This window comes from Microcaecilia unicolor, chromosome 7, assembly GCF_901765095.1.
Source record: "Microcaecilia unicolor chromosome 7, aMicUni1.1, whole genome shotgun sequence".
NCBI classification, from domain to species: Eukaryota; Metazoa; Chordata; class Amphibia; order Gymnophiona; family Siphonopidae; genus Microcaecilia; species Microcaecilia unicolor.
The window spans coordinates 146,200,621-146,222,493 of record NC_044037.1 but is presented as its reverse complement, the minus strand read 5'-3'; the positions used below and the strand labels follow the sequence as shown (position 1 = coordinate 146,222,493).

The following is a 21,873-nucleotide window of genomic DNA, read 5'->3' as shown; positions in this document are numbered from 1 at the left end:
AAATAAATAAAAAGATAGTGATTACAGTGGATAGAACTATGGTAATGAAAGGGAATGGAGGGCTGAGGAAGGAGTGAGATGGGGAAATGGAAAAGCTAGTGGGTGAGAGAAAAAGATGAAAATCTGATAGGTAGCTGTAAACTAAAAAAGGAGGAGAACAGTGAGAGGGTGAAATTTGAGTTGACAGCAAGGCAGAAAAAAGAAAAAAGAGAGGAAAGAGCTAAAAATAAGAACAGTCAATATGTCAAAAGCAGGTGTAGTGAAGGTAAAAGAAGACAAATGGACAGCAGCTGCTTGAAAGAGAATTAGAAGACGACAGACAGGAAAGCAGAAAAGAAACTGCAACCAACATGATGGAAAAATACAATGTCCAGACCACAAAGGTAGAAAAAAGCAACGTATTTTGAATGTTTTAAATGGAATATATTGGCTTTGGGCAGTGCTTTTTTTGTGCCGGTACGCAACGGTATGGCGTACCAGCACCTTTCTCTCCTCCTGTCCTCCCCTCCCATGATATCCAGCGATTCTCCGCCTCTCCTCTGCCCTCCCATCGATGTGCAGCAATTCTCCGTCTCTCCCCTGCCCTCTCCTCTCTCATATCCAGCGATTCTTCGTCCCCCAGTCGTCCTCCTTCACTGCCTGCCAGCCAGCGTCAGACTCAGAAGCGAACGGTGTAGGCAGCGATTGGCTGGCAGCGTCGTAGCTTCCCTCTTCAAGTCCCACCTACAACTTCCTGTTTCCGCATAGGCGGGACTCGCAGAGGGAAGCTACAACGCTGCCAGCCAATCGCTGCCTACACCGTTCGCTTCTGAGTCCAACGCTGGCTGGCAGGCAGTGAAGGAGGATGGCTGGGGAATGAAGAATTACTGGATATGGGAGAGGTGAGGGCATGGGAGAGGCGGAGAATCGCTGGAAATCATGGGAGGGGAGGACAGGGAAGAGAGAATTGCTGGACATTGATGGGATGGGAGGGAAGGGCAGGGGAGAGAGAGAATTGCTGGACATTGATGGGATGGGAGGGAAAGGCAGGGGAGAGAGAATTGTTGGACATGGATGGGAGGGCAGGGATGAGAGAATTGCTGGACATGGAGGGGAGAGAGAAGAATTGCTGGACATGGAGGGGAGGGCAGGGAAGAGAGAATTGCTGGACATGGAGGGGAGAGAGGAGAATCGCTGGATGGGGAGGGGAGGACAGGGAATAGAGAATTGCTGGACATGGAGGGGAGGGCAGGGAAGAGAGAATTGCTGGACATGGAGGGGAGAGAGGAGAATTGCTGGACGGGGAGGGGAGGACAGGGATGAGAAAATTGCTGGACATGGAGGGGAGAGAGGAGAATCGCTGGGCAGGGAGGGGAGGACAGGGAAGAGAGAATTGCTGGACATGGTTGAGGGGAGAGCAGGGGAGAGAGGAGAAATGCTAGAAATGGATGGAGAGGAGAGCAGGAGATAGAGGAGGATTACTGGACATGGATGGATGGATGGAGGAGTTGGCTAGGAGAGAGGAGAAATGCTGACTTGGATGGAGGAGAGGGGAGAGAGAATTATTGCTTTATATGGATACAGGGGAGGGACAAGAGAGGAGAAATGCTGAACATGGATGGAGGGGATGAGAGAGGAGAAGTGCTGGACATGGATGGAGGTGAGGAAAGAAAAAAGAAGAAGATGCACATGGATGGAGATGAGGGAAAGGGAAGAGAGGAGAAAAACTGCACATGGATGGAGATGAGGGAAAGGGAAGAGAGGAGAAAAACTGCACATGGATGGACAAAATAGGCTGGATCCACGTTATACCTCCTCCAGTCAGTTCCATGGAGGAGGATCCAGCTTTTACTTATGGATACAGGGCAAGAAATGAAGAAGAAAGGAGGAAAGTAAAGAAATAAATGGAAAGGAAGCCCTGGAAATGGAGTTAAGAGAACAGATAGAGAGCAGCAGAATCAGAGACTGGGACCAATATGGATAGAAAAACAAAGTCACCAGACAACAAAGGTAGAAAAAATCATTAAAAAAATATCTTTATTGTATCAAAGGTGTATCTACAGATCCCAACAAAATCATTTTATTTTAATTTTAGTGTTTGGAATTTGTCTTATTTTGCACTGGGTATACTGGAGCTGTAACAGCTTACAGAAATTATTTATAATGAAAAAAAAATCACATTATTTTTTCTCCTATACTAGTATAATATTTTCAATGATGTCTGTTTATATGCGCCATGGCTGGTATAAGGGGTGTGGCTAATGTGGATGTGGCTATAATAGGGGTGGAGCCATATGTGGTGACCCTGCCCACGAGTACCGGCACCTTTTTTTCTACAAAAAAAGCACTGGCTTTGGGAAATCTACATAGCAAATGTGTTTGTATCATGTTGAAAAGAAAGGAAATCCATTTCTATTTTTATTTCTCCAGTGTTGCAGTACATGCTAAGTTTAACTTTTTGGGGTTCTGACTTCAATTTTTGTTTAAATATTTTTATTTCTGATATGTGATCCCCTGTTCTGTATTTGGTGAGAGTCTGTTGGTGTGACAGTAATGGCAGGTGGGGAAATGGAGGGAAGGCAGGGAGCCCTAGCATGTCTAACACCAGTTCTGACCTTTGCTGTATAGCTGGTAGGGATTCTAAGCCTCCCCAGCTGAGGACTTCCTCCAAAGACGGCCAGAACTTGCTTCTACCAAGCTCTGCAGTTGGTGACAACATGCTTGAGTCACCGACAGCTAAGCACGCATAGGGTGCTAGCATCAGTGGCTTACGGATGTTGCTGCTGCCTGCCAAGTTTGGTAAAAGGGAGTTCTGACCACCTTCAGAGAAAGTCTTCAGCTGACAGAGCTTGAGGATCCTTATTAGCTAATTTATTTATATTTTGCGGTAGGGCAGGGCAGAGAAAATATTGTGCCCACCCACTTTGGCTGTCTGGCTACGCCACTGCTATATACTATCTACAACACTGCAATTTGGCTGATCTATAATGTGAGGAAATACGACCACATCGCTCCCCACATAAAAGATGCACATTGGCTGCCACTAGCACACTGGATAACATATAAGATTCTATTATTAGTTTTTAAAGTACTTACTTCCAGTGAACCACTTTACCTTTCTTCACATCTAATTCCGTACAGTCCAGACAGAACTCTTTGATTCACCAACCAGAATCAACTTACTATTCTTAGCTACCGCATTCAGTATTCTCTGTTGAATGCCCTCAACTCTGGAACACCCTTCCTAGTGCCCTCCATCTACAAACTTCTCTGGCCACCTTTAAATATATCTGTTCAATGATGCTTTATGTTAGTTTTCTCCCCTTGATTTCAGTTCATGTTTTATTTATTTATTTAGATTTTGCTCACACCTTTTTCAGTAGTAGCTCAAGGTGAGTTACATTCAGGTACACTAGATACTTCTGTGTCCCAGGAGGGCTCACAATCTAAGTTTGTACCTGAGACAATGGAAGGTTAAGTGACTTGCCCAACATCAGAGCAGCAGTGGGATTTGAACTGGCTACCTCTGGATTGCAAGACTGCTGCTCTAACCACTAGGCCACTCCTCTACTCCCTGTTGAGTCCTGATTCTGCAGAGTACACCCTCCATTTGTTCTTCCCCACTTACTTTCCTATCATAATTATAGTTCTATCCCCTCCCTCCTTAACCATTCTTTTCTCAGTCTTTTCTCTTTCTTTTCTGGTATATTTTTGATTCCCCTTTTTTATGTGTTTTTAGTCTGTAAGCCTGGTTACTTGGAAATTATATCAAATTGAAATAAGAGAGACTGAACAACAAGAGAACAATGTTTGTGTTCCTTTTATTAAGGTGCGCTAATGAATTTAATGAATGCTAATGATTAGCATATGTTAAGTGCTAAGAAGCCCATAGGAATAAAATGCACTTCTTAGGATTTAGTGCATGCTACTACTACTATTTAGCATTTATATATATATATATATATATATATATATATATATATATGCTACTGCTTTCGACTCCTAACCATGACTCTCTTACTCAACACCCTCACTTATCACCCCTACCACTGCAATTTCCCCACCCCTAGCTGTCTGTTCGTCTGTCCAATTTAGATTGTAAGCTCTGTTGAGCAGGGACTATCTTTTCATGTTAATTTGTACAGTGCTCCGTAAGTCTAGTAGTGCTATAGAAATGTTTAATAGTAGTAGTAGTAGTACTATAGTGCTACAACTCCATTAGCACATTTAGGTAAAAGGAGCCTATTATGCACAGTAATTTAAGTTACAATTTTGTCATCCATCACAGAATGTAGTTTGCAGTTGCTCTCTCCCCTCTGCTGTGCAATGAGATTCTTCATGCCTTTCAGACCTTTGACCCCAGACCATTTACCTGATAATATGACAAGAGTCACAGACCCAGCCCTGATCCTTCTTATTGTAGTGGCTGCAGTTCTTGCAGGTGTAGAAATGGCAGACTTGGCACTGGCATTTGCTGTTGACCAAGAATTTAAAGGGTTGTAGACAGTGCACACAGTGAGACTTGTTCAGGTGTGCTTGATTGAATAGCAGGTCCCGCTTGGCACTTTCTTTTTCTACCTTACATTTTAGATCACTACAAGGAAAAAAAAATAAATCCTGATTAGTTGAAATGATGCTATGACTGCAAGGATTACACAGTGGCTAGTGTTGGGCACTTCCAATTTAACTAGAGGACCTGAACTTGGTTCGCAACTCTGGGAATTCTCTATCATAGAAGCTACTGACATATCACATACAGCCAGGAAAGCCTGAACACCCAGGCTCAGGGACCAAGAAAGGAAAGACAATCACTAGGATACCAGTGACTCCTCTAGACCAACTAATAGTACTGCACATATGCTTTAGAGGAGGCATTCCTCAAATCCTGGGGCCAATAAGAGGCTCCTATGTTCCCAAAAATGACCGCATAAATTCTCTATCTCCATTTTAAAGCAAACATAGACCCATACTTTTGTTTTTATAATTCATCAAAGCCTGCACATGGATGAATATGCATGCACTTTTTATGTTTGCAAGCAGTTACAAAGTTACTGCCTAAACAAATAAGAATTCTATCATAATTTATACTTTTCAAAATTTGATTAAGACCATTATTTTAGAAGCATATCCAAATACAAATAGCAGTATTCACACATATATAAATACTCTGCTCGATATTCAGAAGGGTTTAACCAGGCAGGAGAAGCTGGCACATGATATGCAGTGGAACTTAACTGATTAGTGCCATTGAATATCGCAGCTAACCGGCTATCTTCTTACTGGTTAGTTTAGGAGGAGGCCAGGGGTGGAGCATAGGCAGAGCACCTACTTAATTAGTTAGCGGCAATTTTTAGTCTGCTAACCAGCTAAGTAACTGCATAAAGTTAGGACAGCTAAAAGGCTGTGCTAACTTATGCAGTGAAGTTAACTGGGTGTCAGTCTGAATATCAGCTGGTGACCTCTGAATCCTAGATATTCAATGCTGGGAGCCAAGCACACCCCCACATTGAATATCTGGGGTCAGTTCAGCCCACTTCTATGAGCGGCTTAGATGCTGCTTACTGCTGCAGGCTGAATATTGGGCAGATTGATTTTAAAAAGTCACTATTTACACATCGAGATCCACACCAAGCAGAGCTTTCAAGGGGGCATTGTTTGGGTGTGGCTTTGGCAAGATTAAATGCTACGTATGTATTTACAATGGAAATATATATGTATGGGGAAAAATGTTGAGGTCAGGTTTACACTAGCTCAAAGGCATGCATAGGTTTTTAAAAGTGCTTGTTTAGGCCAGAACTTTTACATGAGGGATTAAGTGAGTCATTCTCCTTAATCCTGTGTAGTTTATTTCCATCTCCAAAATGAAACCAAATTAAAATTGTGGCCTCATTACTTAGGGGGGAAGTTATCAACATGGGCTACCATTAAGACATGTTATTTTACTGTTAACCCCAGGTCTTAGTAACTAGATCTCGTTGCATAAAATGGGATATGTACAAAAATAGCATAGATTAATGGTAAAATAATACATCATAATGATAGCCCACATTGATTACTATTACTTTGCAGCATTTACACACAGGTTTGTAAAAATGTGGCAGTTACATGTGGAAGTGATGCCACTTATGCATGGAAGTTATGAAATTGCCACTTTCAAATGGAAGTGCTTACAACTTCAAGTGGAACTTGTTGGATCTGTACCATTCATTTTTTTAAATTGTATTTGGATTTACTGCCTTTTTGAAGAAAAGATGGTCTACAGCAAGAAGAAGCTGGACATAGGCAACAGACAATTACAGCAGTGCTTTTCTCCATGGGACTGGAGAACAGCAGATGTGGTTCCCCTTCACAAACTGGTGACAGAGAAGTGGGAAACTTCAGGCCTATATGCCTGGTGAAGAAAAAGATAGAGAACTTTCTAGAATCCAATGAAAGATCTGAGGCAACGCGGTTTTTACCAAAGGAAAATGATTCCAAATATAAACATAGAAACAGAGAAAAATGTAGGCAGATAAAGACCATATGGCCTATCCAGTCTGCCCAGCCATACCATCTACTCTCCCTATCATTCTCTTAGAGATCCTATGTACTTATCGCAAGCCCTCTTGAATTCAGATACTGGGAGGCCATTCCAGAAATTCACCACCCTTTCCATAAAGAAGTATTTCCTCAGGTTAATTCTGAGTTTATCCCCTTTCACCTTTATCCTGTGCTCCCCTCATTCCAGAATTTCTTTTCACTTGAAAGAAACTTGCCTCCTCTGTATTTATGCTGTGTAGATATTTAAATGTCTCTATCATATCTCCCCTCTTCCACCTTTCTTCCAAAGTATAGAGATCTTTAAGTCTGCTTTATGATGAAGATCACTGACAATTTTATTAGCTACCCTTTGGACCAATTCCATCCTGTTTATATCTTTTTGAAGCTGCAGTCGCTAGAATTGTACACAATATTCTAAATGAGATCACCCCATCAGAGGTGTCTAGCCTATTGCAGATTTTGGTATCTTCAACAAAGAGGCAAACCTTACCAGTCAGCCCTTCAGCAATATCACTTACAAAAATATTAAAAAGAACCAGCTCAAGAACCAAACTTTGTGGCACACCACTGGTACTATCCTTTTCCTCAGAATGAGCTCCATTCACCACTACCCTCTGCACCTTCCACTCAGCCAGTTCCTATCCCAGTCAGTCACTTTATGGCCCATACCGAGGGCACTCAGTTTATTTATTAGTTGTCTATCCTGCTTATTTTCGAAAGAGAAAAACGCCTATAGTGCGACCTAAATCGGGAGATAGACGTTTATCTTACAAAAACGATTAAATCAGTATAACGGAAACAAAACTTTCAGTGCGTCCGTTTCGCTCGTACGCTCAGATACAAACGCCCAAATAAGGGGCATGTCGGAGGCGTGTTAAGGCCGGTGTTACGAGGTGGTCGTCTACAACGTATAACGGATAGCGAAATGATTTTGGGTGGGCGGGAACATGGGCGTCATTGCTTAGACCCGAAATAAAAGCGACCAGAGCAAGGGGGAAATCGTCTTTAGACCCATTAGCGATTGTGTGGAGTTGGAGAGTGGCGAGATCGGTGTTGGGAGAGCTGAATTGTTGGTTGCAGAGAAAGCTGAGTGTGTGGAGTACCTGTTACGTTTGTCTGTCTGCCCTAGTCGGAAAGTTGTCACCCTCACCTGCCTCTTTTGTGTCTTACATTTTGACCTTTCCCTACTCCTCCTCCTTGCTCTATCGGTCCTTTCCCCTTCCCCTCCCCCTATCCCTTTCCATCCACTGTTCCCACGTGTAAATTGTATTGCCTGACCTCCGTTTGTCTCTGTGTTCCCTGTACTGTTTGGCGAGTGAGTGGCCAAAGGGTGTGTTCGGAGTGAGATTCTGTGTGCTGCTGTTGTTTCAGTACTACTATTAATACTTGCACTGGTGGGGAAATGGATGCACTAAATTCACTGGTGGCTTCCATGTTAGAGGAAGAGGCCACACACCGCAGGAGATATTCACGGCCCCGAGTGTTCAGGCCCCGCACCACCTTCCTACAACTCACTGACCAGCAGTGTCTGACAAGGTTCAGGTTTGATAAGGCGACCATTGTGCAGCTTTGTGAGCAGCTGAAACCCCTCCTTCAGCCCCAGACCCATAGGAATAACCCCATCCCTGTCCACCTCAAAATCACTGCCTCTCTCTCTGTCCTGGCCACTGGGAGTTTTCAATCTGTATTAGTTGCTAACACAGGGCTCACCCAGGCTTCTATTTCACACTTTCTCACCCAGTTCCTGGATGCCTTTCTAACTCACACCTCTCACTACATCACTTTCCCCACCACCCCCCAGGCCCCGCACAACATGGCCGCCTTCTACGCTGTTGCTAGATTCCCCTCGGTCATAGGTGTGTCGTTGTCGATATCACGCTGAAACCTTCTGCTCAGTGTGCTGCTGCGGCTAGGAAAGCGAATAGAATGTTGGGTATTATTAGGAAAGGTATGGAAAACAGGTGTGAGGATGTTATAATGCCGTTGTATCGCTCCATGGTGCGACCGCACCTTGAGTATTGTGTTCAATTCTGGTCGCCGCATCTCAAGAAAGATATAGTAGAATTGGAAAAGGTGCAGCGAAGGGCGACTAAAATGATAGCGGGGATGGGACGACTTCCCTATGAAGAAAGACTAAGGAGGCTAGGGCTATTCAGCTTGGAGAAGAGACGGCTGAGGGGAGACATGATAGAGGTATATAAAATAATGAGTGGAGTGGAACAGGTGGATGTGAAGCGTCTGTTCACGCTTTCCAAAAATACTAGGACTAGGGGGCATGTGATTAAACTACAGTGTAGTAAATTTAAAACAAATCGGAGAAAATTTTTCTTCACCCAACGTGTAATTAAACTCTGGAATTCATTGCCGGAAAATGTGGTGAAGGCGGTTAGCTTAGCAGAGTTTAAAAAGGGGTTGGACGGTTTCCTAAAGGACAAGTCCATAAACCACTACTAAACGGACTTGGAAAAATCCAAAATTCCAGGAATAACATGTATAGAATGTTTGCACGTTTGGGAAGCTTGCCAGGTGCCCTTGGCCTGGATTGGCCGCTGTTGTGGACAAAATGCTGGGCTCGGTGGACCCTTGGTCTTTTCCCAGTATGGCATTACTTATGATTGCACACACGTCCCACTCAGACCCCCCCCCCCCGGTCACATGAAGCCACCTACAGAAACAGGAAGGCATTTCATTCGATGAACATGCAAGTTGTGTGTGATGCCCAGGGGGAGATATTAGATGTGTGTGCCAGGTACCCCGGTTCCACCCACGATGCCTACATCCTACAGCACTCGGGCATCTTCCGCAGGTTTGAGCGAGGGGAGTTCACTGGTGGATGGCTACTAGGTAAGTGCAACATGGATGTACCCATACTATACCTCCTCCACTGGGCAACCCTCTGCCCTGCCTTCCTCCACCTCACTCCACAACCCACTATCCTAATCCCCCCCCCCCCCTGTACCTGCTCCAAGCAATACACACTCATCTATCTCATTCTGCTTCTCTCCAAAGGTGACCGAGGGTACCTGCAGAGGACGTGGCTCATGACCCCCGTGGTGCATCCACAACCAGGAGCAGAAGAAACCTACAACAGGAGGCATCGGAACACCCGGGGGATCATTGAGCGGACCTTTGGCTTCTTGAAAAACCGGTTCCACTGTCTGGACCGATCTGGAGGAGAGCTGCTCTACAGTCCAGAAAAGGCGGCCAAGATCTTCGTGGCATGCTGCACAATTTGGCCCAGCGCAGAGGACAGGCCCTCCCAGAGGAGCCACAGACACCAGAGGAGGCCCCAGATGAGCAGGAAGAGGGGCCCCCTCCACCCCAAGCCCAGAGAGCAGAGCTCACTGCTTACCAGCTTGGCGTCAGAGCCAGACAAAGACTCATAGAAACAAGTTTTCTGTGAAAGTATGTGCACATTTATTTGTAATACTCACATAAGTGTTACCATCACACCCACCACCACCACCACCCACCAACCCTCACCCTCCAGCATGTGCCATCACTTACCCCGTCCCCTCTTACCCCTCCCACGGACTTCCTTTGCAGCTGGTGCTGCAGGTGAAGTCTATTCAGACTCCTCCGATGGGCTACTCCCACTGTCCTTCTCCTCCTACTACTACTATTTAGCATTTCTATAGCGCTACAAGGCGTACGCAGCGCTGCACAAACATAGAAGAAAGACAGTCCCTGCTCAAAGAGCTTACAATCCAATAGCTGGTGCTGCAGGGGAAGTATCTTCACACTCTGCTGATGTGTTGCTCCCATTGTCCTCCTCCGTATCCACACAGCAGCCTGCGGCTTCGGCTGCGCTGTGGAAATCTGGCCACCTTGTTGGCTGTAGCCTGGCCACAGGACCCAGAATGGGAGCTGGTTTGGTGGGTGCTGCACTAGTGGCTGCGGAGGTGCCTGATCTCAAGGCCCACCTCTTAGCTGGTGGTGGTTGCTGCCCACTGGAGGAGGAAGTGGATGGCAGGTCTTGCTGCACCACCACTGCTGGAGTAGGTGCTGTGACCTTAGGGCGCAGGCCTTCAATGCTGTGCTGCAGCTGTTGGAGTTGCTGGAGCACCTCCTGGTGGGCTTGGCGCTGCGCCTGGAGCAGTTCCTATGGGCTTGGCGCTGCGCCTGCAGTGCTTCCCGCTGCAGCTCTAATTTTTGCTGCCGGTACTCCTCCAAGCGCACATTGTGCCGCAGCAAATCAGTGGCCAGCCGCAGGAGTTGCCTCCTTTGGCTGGAGGGCCTCTGGCGAGGAGCTGGCCCTGTAATCCGTTGGGTTGGTCGTGAGCCCTTGGGCCCTGGCCAAGGCCAGCAGGGTGCCGACCCAGGCAAGGGGAGACCGACCCACCACCGCACACCCCAGCTACACAATACCCCTTAAGCTACCCCTCCCCACAGTCCCTCAGGAAGAAGGGAAATAGGCATACAGGCGGGCCTTGCGGCCGAACCAGAACCCACGCACACAGAGCCACTCGTGCAAGCCTCACGGCTGAACTGGAACCCAATCACACACAGGGAGGGGTAAAAGAACCCAGAGGGCCCCAAGATGCCAGACACACGCTGAACACCAGCAATAGGGCAGAGGGGGCAACAAAGGACCAGAGCGGGCCACGCCCACCCAGGGGACTAGTGCAGGACAGGGGAACTAACACAGCAACCCCCCCCCCCCCACCACCACCAGGGTAGGAGCCCCAGGCAGAAGCCAGAGGAACCAGACACAAAAGGAAGGCAGAAAGCCTTTGCCTCAAACCCACTGTAGACAGAGGCACACCGAACACAAAGGGTTAAGCTTGTAGAGCCAGCAGAGAGAGAGTGCCATAAATCAACAAACAATCAGAGAGAATGCTTCCCCTCCCGAGAGGGAGCGGGGCCCATCCAACAAACACACTGGCAGAGGCAGGAATACAATACACACAGTACACAAAGGGTTAAACTCACTGAGCCAGCAGGCCGGGATACTGGGAAATCCTTAAAACAAACAAACAAAGGAGAATGCTCTCACTCAGCCCAGAGCCCCGGAGGCTGAGCAATGCCCAGCCCCCACAAAACAAACGAGCAGCTGACCCTGATTACAGAGCTATGCACACACACACAGCAGCAGCTAACCCAGAGGGAAGGAAAAGAATACTCTAATACAACACAGATCCCTGTCAGAACCTAGAGCACGTTCTGAGAGAAAGCTAACAGGCTTTCCTGTTACCACCAAGTAAGTAACGCAAAAGCAGAGAAACTCTTCAGCTGCAGGCTAAAGTACTATCCCCTGACGTCAGCACAACCCCTGGCAGCCAATCAGAAGAGACGTCCCCCCTCCCCCTCAGCCAAACCGGCAGAATCATAACATCACCCCCCCTTCAAGGGCCCCCCCTACCCCGTCCACGAGGTTTAGGTTTGTGAGGGAAAAGGCGATGGAACCGTCTGACTAGGACTGGCGCGTGGACATGAGTAGCGTCCTCCCAGGAGAGTCCATATCCCTTCCTCGCAATGAGATACTGGAGATGTCCCTGGAAGCGCCTTGCATCCAAGACATCCCGGACTTCGTATTCCCCTTGGGAGGCTGAGATGGCTGGACTAGCAGGCAACGCGGGCAAAGCCCCTTTTCTCAGAATCACAGGCTTCAGCAAGGACACATGAAAGGTGTTATGTACCCGTAATGTAGGTGGTAACTTTAGCTGATAACAGACCCGATTCACTTGCCTCACAATGGGATACGGGCCCACAAATCGAGGTGCAAAGCGGGAGGAGGGAATCTTCAGACGAAGATTACGCGTGGACAACCACACCAAGTCGCCAGGCTGGAAGCGCGGTTCCACTCTGCGAGACCGATCCGCTTGGCGTTTCATACGAGCGGAGGTCACTCGCAGCGCTTTCTGAACTGACGACCAAATTGCTTGGAGCGAGGTCACCCCATCGACCGCTGCCGGGACATCCGAGTTGGTTTTCAAGGGGGCTGGTATCCGCGGATGTCGTCCATATACGATGTAAAAGGGCGAAGCGCCCGTGGCCGAGCTCACTCGGTTGTTATGAGCGAATTCTGCCCAAGGCAGCAGCTGACTCCAGTCATTGTGGTGCTCATTGACATACATCCGCAGGAACTGCTTCAAGCATTGGTTCACTCGTTCTGTTTGGCCATTGGATTGTGGGTGATATCCCGACGAAAAGTTCAGCTTTATTTCAAGGGCCCGATTCAGGGCTTTCCAGAACTTTGAGACAAACTGTACTCCTCGATCAGAGGTAATAGATTCTGGCAGACCATGGAGATGAAAAATAGCGCTGATGAAATACTGTGCCAGCTTCACCGCCGAAGGAAGGGTAGGCATGGGTATGAAGTGGGCCATTTTAGAAAACCGGTCCACCACTACCAAGACAACTGTGTGCCCTTCAGAGTTGGGCAGATCCGTAACAAAGTCCATGGCAATGTGGGTCCACGGTCTCTCAGGTACCGGTAAAGGCATCAGCAACCCCTGGGGTCTCCGACGGTCAGCTTTATGCTGGGCGCACTCAGGACACGCAGCCACAAACTCCTGCATATCCCGATCAAGTGAAGGCCACCAATACTGCTGGGAGATGAACCACTTGGTTCCCAGGATCCCGGGATGTCCTGCCATTCGAGAGGCATGCCCCCATTGGAGTGTCTTTTCTCTCAGCCGGGGTGGCACAAAGGTCATACCTGCAGGTACTGCTAGCGTCATCGCGGGCACAATGACATCGGGTTTAATTACATACTGCAGGGGTTCTTCCTCCAGGTCAGCCTCCATGGACCTGGAGAGGGCGTCTGCCTTGATGTTCTTCTCCGCTGGACGATAAGTCAGAATGAAATCAAAGCGGGAGAAGAATAGTGCCCACTGGGCCTGGCGAGGATTCAGCCTTCTCGCTTCTCGTAAATAAGTCAGGTTTTTATGATCCGTGAACACCATGAAGGGCTCCTGCGCCTCTTCCAGCAGATGACGCCATTCTTCCAGGGCCATATTAATGGCTAATAGCTCCTGATCCCCGATGGCATAATTCTTCTCGGCAGGGGTATACTTTTTAGAGAAGAATGCACATGGGAGAAGTTTCCCACTGGGGTGGGCCTGGGACAGCACTGCTCCTACGCCAACCGATGATGCGTCCACTTCCACGAAAAATTTATTTGTCGGGTTGGGATGGCGCAACACTGGAGCTCCAACAAATGCCTGTTTCAGATTCTCAAAGGCCTGACACGCCTCAGGCGACCAGTTGCGAGCGTCAACGTTCTTCTTAGTCAAGGCAGTAAGAGGGGCAGTCAGGGACGAGTAATTCCAAATCAACTGCCTATAGTAGTTTGCAAAACCTAAGAAGCGCTGTAGAGCCTTACGCCCCGTAGGTTGCTGCCAGTGCAGGATGGCTGTCAGCTTACTGGGGTCCATACGCAGCCCGTGGTTAGAAATGATGTACCCCAGGAAGAGCAGTTGGGAGCGATGGAATTCACATTTTTCCAATTTCACATAGAGGTGGTTCTCCCTCAACCGCTGCAATATGGTCTTCACGTGCTCCCGGTGCTCTTCCTCAGCCCTTGAAAAAATCAAAATGTCATCCAAGTAGACCATCACAAACTTATACAGGAGATCCCTGAAGATGTCATTCATGAAGGCTTGGAAGACGGCTGGAGCATTAGCAAGTCCAAACGGCATTACCAGATATTCGTAATGCCCGTCGCGGGTGTTAAACGCCGTCTTCCACTCATCCCCCTCCTTGATCCGCACAAGGTTGTAGGCCCCCCTGAGATCGAGCTTGGAGAAGATATGGGCCCCCTGGAGGCGGTCAAACATCTCAGAAATCAAGGGAAGGGGATATTTGTCCCTCCGCGTGATGGCATTGAGTCCCCTGTAGACAATACAGGGGCGCAACCCCCCATCCTTCTTCTCCACAAAGAAGAATCCAGCCCTCGCGGGCGATTTAGAGGGCCGGAAGAAGCCTCGAACTAGGTTCTCTCAAATATACTGGGACATGGCTTCCGTCTCTGGCCGGGATAGGGGGTATACGCGGCCACGGGGAGGTTCAGTGCCAGGTAGTAGCTCTATGGCACAGTCATAGGAGCGATGAGGAGGCAGAATCTCTGCTTGCTGTTTGGAAAAAACATCTCCAAAGGATCTGTAGGGCCCCGGTAACATGACATTGGCTCGATCCAAAGGAAGCGTCACTGGGGCTGGCGAGACCTTATCCAAACAGACCTTCTGGCAGCCCAGGCCCCACGCCGTCAATTCACCCCGGGCCCAATCAATGCAAGGGTTATGCAGGCGAAGCCAGGGTAATCCCAGGATTATGGCCTCAGTGGCCGACGGAAGGACGTAGAAGGAGATAACTTCTTTGTGTAAGACTCCTACCCGTATGATCATAGGCACGGTCCTGGAGTGGAGAACTCCCCGAACCAGTCCCCAAGCCGCTGAGACAGTGATGGACTGAGGTAACTCCATCGTAGGAATTTGATGAACCCGCACCAGGTCCGCGCTGATAAAGTTGCCTCCCGCCCCCGAGTCCACTAGCGCCTCAAAACAAGGGGTATCCTTAATCGCCAGTAGAACTGGCACCAAAACCTGCATCCAAGGGGAGACGGACTTTGGCCCTGACCCGGTCTCCCTAGCCGGTATCAGGGCTGCTGGTTTCCCGACTTCTTTCTCTTCGGGCACTCATGGACAAAGTGCCCCTTCACTCCACAATGCAGGCACAGCCCCTTAGAGCGTCTCCGCTGTCTCTCCTGGGCCGCCCGGTCAACCTGCATAGGTTCAAACCCGTCGGGCACACCCAGTGACGGGGATGCAGGGCTCTTGTGCGAGCTCCTCGAGTTAGCCCCTGCAACCTGCTGACCAGCGCAACGTTCACAGGCCCGCTCCCTGAACCGGATGTCCACCTGGGTGCAGAGACGGATGAGGTCGTTCAGATCTGAGGGCAGCTCCCGGCCTGTGAGTTCGTCTTTAATGTTGGCCGAGACCCCATGCCAGAATACCGCAGTCAGGCTTGGGTTATCCCAACCTAGCTCCGCGGCCAAGGTCCGAAACTGGATGGCGTACTCACCCAGAGAGAGTCGCCCCTAATGTAGGTTCAACAGCTGAGTCGCCGCCGAAGAGGGCTTCCCGGGTTCCTCAAAGATGAGCCGAAATTGTTTCAAGAACTCTGCCAAATTATCCAGGAAGGGATCCTTCTTCTCCCATAAGAGCGAGGCCCGGGCCAGAGCGGAGCCTGCCAGTAGAGAGATAATATAAGCCACCTTCGCCCGATCCGAAGGAAAATCCCGGGCCTGCAACTCGAAGACAATTTGGCATTGATTGAGGAACCCCCGGCATATCTTACTGTCGCCCTCGTACCTCGGGGGCATAGCCACCCGAATCCCTCGGCCGCATGCGTGGGAACCCGGCGGAGTAGAAGCTGGCGGGCCCTCCGCAGCCCCCGTGACAGTCAGCGTGTCTATCCGTTGAGACAGTGCATTCACGACTCCCGATACCTGTTGTAGCTGAGCATGCAATTGCTGGAGCAGCTGCATGGGGGATGGATCGGTCGAGCTCATGGCTTTTGCATTCTGTAATCCGTTGGGTTGGTCGTGAGCCCTTGGGCCCTGGCCAAGGCCAGCAGGGCGCCGACCCAGGCCAAGGGGAGACCGACCCACCACCGCACACCCCAGCTACACAATACCCCTTAAGCTACCCCTCCCCACAGTCCCTCAGGATGGAAGAAGGGAAATAGGCATACAGGCGGGCCTCGCGGCCAAACCGGAACCCACGCACACAGAGCCACTCGTGCGAGCCTCACGGCTGAACTGGAACCCAATCACACACAGGGAGGGGTGAAAGAACCCAGAGGGCCCCAAGATGCCAGACACGCGCTGAACACCAGCAATAGGGCAGAGGGGGCAACAAAGGACCAGAGCGGGCCACGCCCACCCAGGGGACTAGCGCAGGACAGGGGAACTAACACAGCAACCCCCCCCCCCCCCACCACCACCACCACCAGGGTAGGAGCCCCAGGCAGAAGCCAGAGGAACCAGACACAAAAGGAAGGCAGAAAGCCTTTGCCTCAAACCCACTGTAGACAGAGGCACACCGAACACAAAGGGTTAAGCTTGTAGAGAGAGTGCCATAAATCAACAAACAATCAGAGAGAATGCTTCCCCTCCCAAGAGGGAGCGGGGCCCATCCAACAAACACACTGGCAGAGGCAGGAATACAATACACACAGTACACAAAGGGTTAAACTCACTGAGCCAGCAGGCCGGGATACTGGGAAGAGAAATCCTTAAAACAAACAAACAAAGGAGAACGCTCTCACTCAGCCCAGAGCCCCGGAGGCTGAGCAATGCCCAGCCCCCACTAAACAAACGAGCAGCTGACCCTGATTACAGAGCTACGCACACACACACACAGCAGCAGCTAACCCAGAGTGAAGGAAAAGAATACTCTAATACAACACAGATCCCTGTCAGAACCTAGAGCACGTTCTGAGAGAAAGCTATCAGGCTTTCCTGTTACCACTAAGTAAGTAACGCAAAAGCAGAGAAACTCTTCAGCTGCAGGCTAAAGTACTATCCCCTGAAGTCAGCACAACCCCTGGCAGCCAATCAGAAGAGACGTCCCCCCCTCCCCCTCAGCCAAACCGGCAGAATCATTACAGGCCCCCTATATGTTATTTATTTATTTATTTATGACACTTGTACCCCACATTATCCTAAGCAACCTCAGGTTCAATGTGGCTTACAAAGCACAGTGAAAACAAGCATATAAGGAAAACAATGTATAATACACTACACTTCATTTCCAAAGTAAAAGTACACTTATGTTTAAGTGATTTCTAGGCCTGCAATATTACATAAGAACAAAAGAGTAACCATACTGGGTCAGACCAGCAGTGGTCCATCTAGCCCAGTATCCTGTTTTCCAAACAGTAGCCAAGCTAGATCACAAATACCTGGCAGAAACCCAAATTGTGGCAACACTCCATATTACAAATCCCAGGCCCCCTATATGCATCCTCCGCATCAGAAAACTCAACCGGTGGTGGAGGTGCCGCCTCTGCCGGTGGTGCTGGTGGAGGTTGGGCCTCTAGTGCTGGTTCTGCTGCTGCAGGTGGTGGAGGTAGAGGCTGGACTGGTGCAGGTGGTGGTGTTAGAGGCTGGACTGCTGCTGCAGGTGGTGGCGGTAGAGGGTGCTCTGGTGCAGGTGGTGGAGGTAGAGGCTGCACTGGTGCAGGTGGTGGTGGTGGTAGAGGCTGGACTGCTGCTGCAGGCAGTGGAGGTTGAGGCTGTCCTGCTGATGTAGGCCTTTGTTGTGATTGGAGGCCACTAGGGCCAGCCTCATCAGAGTCATCACCTGTATAGCACAAGGGTGAGGAAGTGTGTTGGTGAAAATAACCCACTTTTGTCTTTCAGCATTCATCTTCATAGCCCCACACTTGATGACACTGCAAAGAGATGGTGAGGAGGATTGGGTTTGAGACCCATGTGAACGACAGCCCCACAGGCAGCTGGGTACAGCTGGTGGACGGACAGCCAAGACAAGGACACCGCTCACAACTTTGTGGACCCGGACAAGCTATTTGTTGTATATTATTTAAAGTGAAGGACATTTCAGCATGTCTTGTGTTACTACAGACTTGGTACACTGCCTAGAACTGCTTTATGACCCCATTACAGGCTCCTTAAGTTGCATGCATGTGGCCCACACTAACTAGAGCACAAAGGTGACAGAAGGAAATAGGCACAGTTTGGTGATGATGGGACAATAGGAGGGAGTAGGGAAGGAAGAGCCCCAAAGTTGTGCCACAGTAATAACCTACACACACCCATAGGATAGGAGCCAAGTGTAAAGTATTATTGGGGGTGCAAAGCACAGTGCAAATAAGCCCTCCCTGGACACCTACATGATATTTCCTCAATATAGGGGGTGCTCAAGCACCCACTGAGTCTGCTCCTATGACACACATTAATACTACCACTACTCAGAGACCTTACACTGGAGTGGAGGAGTGGCCTAGTGGGGAGTGGAGGAGTGGCCTAGTGGTTGGGGTGGTGGACTTTGGTCCTGGGGAACTGAGGAACTGAGTTCGATTCCCACTTCAAGCACAGGCAGCTCCTCGTGACTCTGGGCAAGTCACTTAACCCTCCATTGCCCCATGTAAGCCGCATTGAGCCTGCCATGAGTGGGAAAGCGTGGGGTACAAATGTAACAAAAAAAAAATAAAAAATAAAATTAAACTGCACACACAGGACAAGTAAGAGGGAAGCCAATGACTACGGTAGGAATAGAGAGCAAGGGTACAGAGCAAGTGAGTAGGGGGTAGGAGATAGGAGGTGAGACACCATCATAAAGGTAAGGTGGGCGTTTATTCCACATATGAAGACAGCCTGAGACACACCGTGGTGAAACTCCTCCCCCACCTCCCTCCTCCCCTTGGCCCCAATTTGTATAACACAGTGGAGTGCAGCAGCACAACAGATATCCCAACATCATAATGGACAACCTACCTGAGCTCTGGGCTGAGGTGTCAAGGGAACCGATCCTGTGGATGCCCTCCTGGGGTAGCAGGGCATGGACCATCAGCTCCATGGGGGTGAGGTTGACTGTGTCATGTGCCCCAGCCTTCCTCCTCACATCCCTCCTCAGCTTGCGCCACTTGCGCTTGCAGTCCTCTACGTCCCTTGCACAGTGGAAGACTGCATTCACCCTGTCACGTACCGCCTCCCATTCCCGCTGCTTGGTGGTCGCAGCCAGTCTCTGCCCCTGTGGGAGCAAACAGGTTGGTGTGCCGTTGCTCTATCTCCTGCACCAGAAGCTCCACCTCAGCATCAGAAAAATTACCCTTCCGGGTTGGGGGCTGGCGTGGCGGCATTGTACCAATGGGGTTTCGAAAATACAAAGTGGGCATTTATATCGTCGCCAGGAACGCCCATTTTGGACAGGGGATAGGCGTGTCTGATATGGGCGCTTTAACTTCGATTATACACACAATTCCTAAACGTGCCCAGCTGAGATAGCGATTTGGAGCTCCTGATTTCGATTATGGGTAGATAACTATGGGCGTCCCCACCTGCCTTCCCCTTCTTGATTGCCATTTAAACCGCCATTTTATGCGCTGGGACTTTGGCAGTTCTGATTCACGTGAGTTCTCACGTGTTACCCACATTTATATTAAGGTTTGTGTTTGGCAAGGTATGCTTCGGTACACCTGTGTATTTTGGGGGTTTGTTATTTGTGGTTGCCCTCAGCCCACAACGCTTCCGTTTCCATCCTTTGGGCCTCTTCCTGTCTCCCATTCTCTCTGCCTGGTTGTAGCAGGCAGTCTGTGGGAGCTAAGAAATTGCTACAATCGCACCAAATCAAGCACCCCTCGGTAAGGGTCATTTCACTGAGGCAGATGTCCAGCTAATATTCCAGAAGATAGAAGGCGCACTACACATTATTGAAACAGACGTTCATGGTAAGCTCTTATTTCTCTGCCACCTCTTCTCTTTCTGCTCATCATCAAGGAGTGTCCATTCACTGTATGTAGTCTGCAGTCATGTCTTAGCTCTCTTTTTCACCAGGTTCCTGTGCACTGGTTGAAGGCCATCAGCCCCGTACTGTGTGGTTCTGCCAGGTCCTCAATGCTGTGGGCTAGCTGTTGCAGCTGCTGTATTGGTTCCCAGTAGGTTCAATCCTTTGTTTGTGTGCTGAACCCCAGTCCCCATTTATGAAATGGCCACCCATTCTCACTTTTGATAGGAGGGGGAGGGGGAACAATATAGGCAAATCATGTTTTTAGCACAGTATTGAACACAGTCCTACAATCCTCCATAGTTCTGGAACAACAACATTTCTAACATGTAGGCTGCAAACTAGTTTGAAGGTGGCCACAGGTACTGCCTACTGAGCCCTTAAGACATGGTGAGGGAGAGAGTTTGTGGTTACAGGTCCAAACCCAAATTACCTGCAGGTAGCTACAACCTGGTGGCTGCTGTGGCCTAGTGGTTAGATCACTAGCCTTGTAATTAGAAGGTTGCCAGTTCAATTCCCACTCCTGACCCTTGTGATCTAGAGCGAGCCACTTAACCCTGCATTGCTTCAGGTACAAACTTACAGTCCTCCTGGGACAGGGAAAGACCTGGAATGTAGGTCACCTTGACCTCCTACTGAAAAAGGTGTGAGCAAATAATGAACACCATATTTATTTGTGCCCTTCTGTAACTCTTGTATTATATTGCAACTGTGATGCGGTAAGCCTCCATCAAATGGTTTCCCCATTGTTTTCCCTTTTCTCCTCAGCACTATATACCATTGCAGATGCATAGAATGTGAAAAGATGAGGCAGCTGTTTGTAGGTCCTTGGTGGGCCCCCCCACCAATTTGGTATGGTTGTGGGTAAGGGTGTCTGGTGATCACACTGAGAAAACATCATGTATGTGCTACCTAGGGTTATGTGCAAGAGTGTACTTGGCAGATCACAAGTGCTAGACAACAAATCTATTATTAATGTCACTCTGTGCTGTGGGGCTGTATGGTAAGGGGGAGGGAGAGAGGCTGGATGGCCATTTGTGTCCCTCAACAGTAAATAGCCATCCAGCCTCCGCGGCCCACCCCCCTGCACATAGGGCCATTGAGGTTGGAATGAACAGGTGGGCTTCTGTATGGGCACCATTATCACAGACATGCATCAACTTTCTCATTCACACTTCAGATTTCATACAATGCATATTGCTGCCTCCTCTCACATCAACAGCACCATTTGGTTATATGTAATGCACAACGCACACACTGTTAGTTTAAATGTGAAAAATATTTTTTATGTGCAAACCCCAACATATTCCCCCCCCACCCCCACCCCTAGAAATTCCCCCACACACACAAAAATTCCCCAACACCCCTACATATCCCCCAACCCCCCCCCATCCATTTCCTCCCCCCCAACATACAAACAACCCACCCAACAACCCCCCTCACAAAATACAAACTGTCACCCCCCTCCCCCCCCCATCTAGGACGGGTGGCCACGGCCTCTAATCAAGACCCTCTGTAGCAGGGTAATGAGCAGCAGCAGGACCACCCTAAGTGGGCCCTGCAGCTGCTCATTACCCTGCCTAATGATTCGTAGCTCCTGCAGCACCTGGTTCTGGCCATCTACCAGGTGCTGCAGGAGGCGCAGAACTGCCACTGGGCCAAGGGCTGGAGGTGGCCCAGGGGATCCAGTTGATGGCCCAGGGGATGGAGGTGGCCCAGGCGATGGAGCTGCCTGAGGCGATGGAGCTGCCTCAGGGGATGGAGGTGACCCACTCCACTCCACTCCCTTGAAATTTGGCCATCACTGTGGGGGGTGGGGGGGGCAGTATGCAGGTCCCTGGGGAGGGGAGGTATTTCTGTGTCAGCAGAGGCATAACGAAAG

At 49.3% G+C, this 21,873-nt stretch overlaps 1 protein-coding gene across 1 annotated transcript in view; it reads right to left on the bottom strand.

The window, feature by feature from the left end:
- Nucleotides 1-21,873, bottom strand: part of MLPH (melanophilin) — a 643,600-nt gene that overhangs the window by 454,050 nt on the left and 167,677 nt on the right. Inside the window, exon 3 of the mRNA XM_030209662.1 lies at nt 4,352-4,573. Coding sequence (XP_030065522.1) covers nt 4,352-4,573 — 222 coding nt within the window. The remainder of the gene's footprint in view (nt 1-4,351; nt 4,574-21,873) is intronic.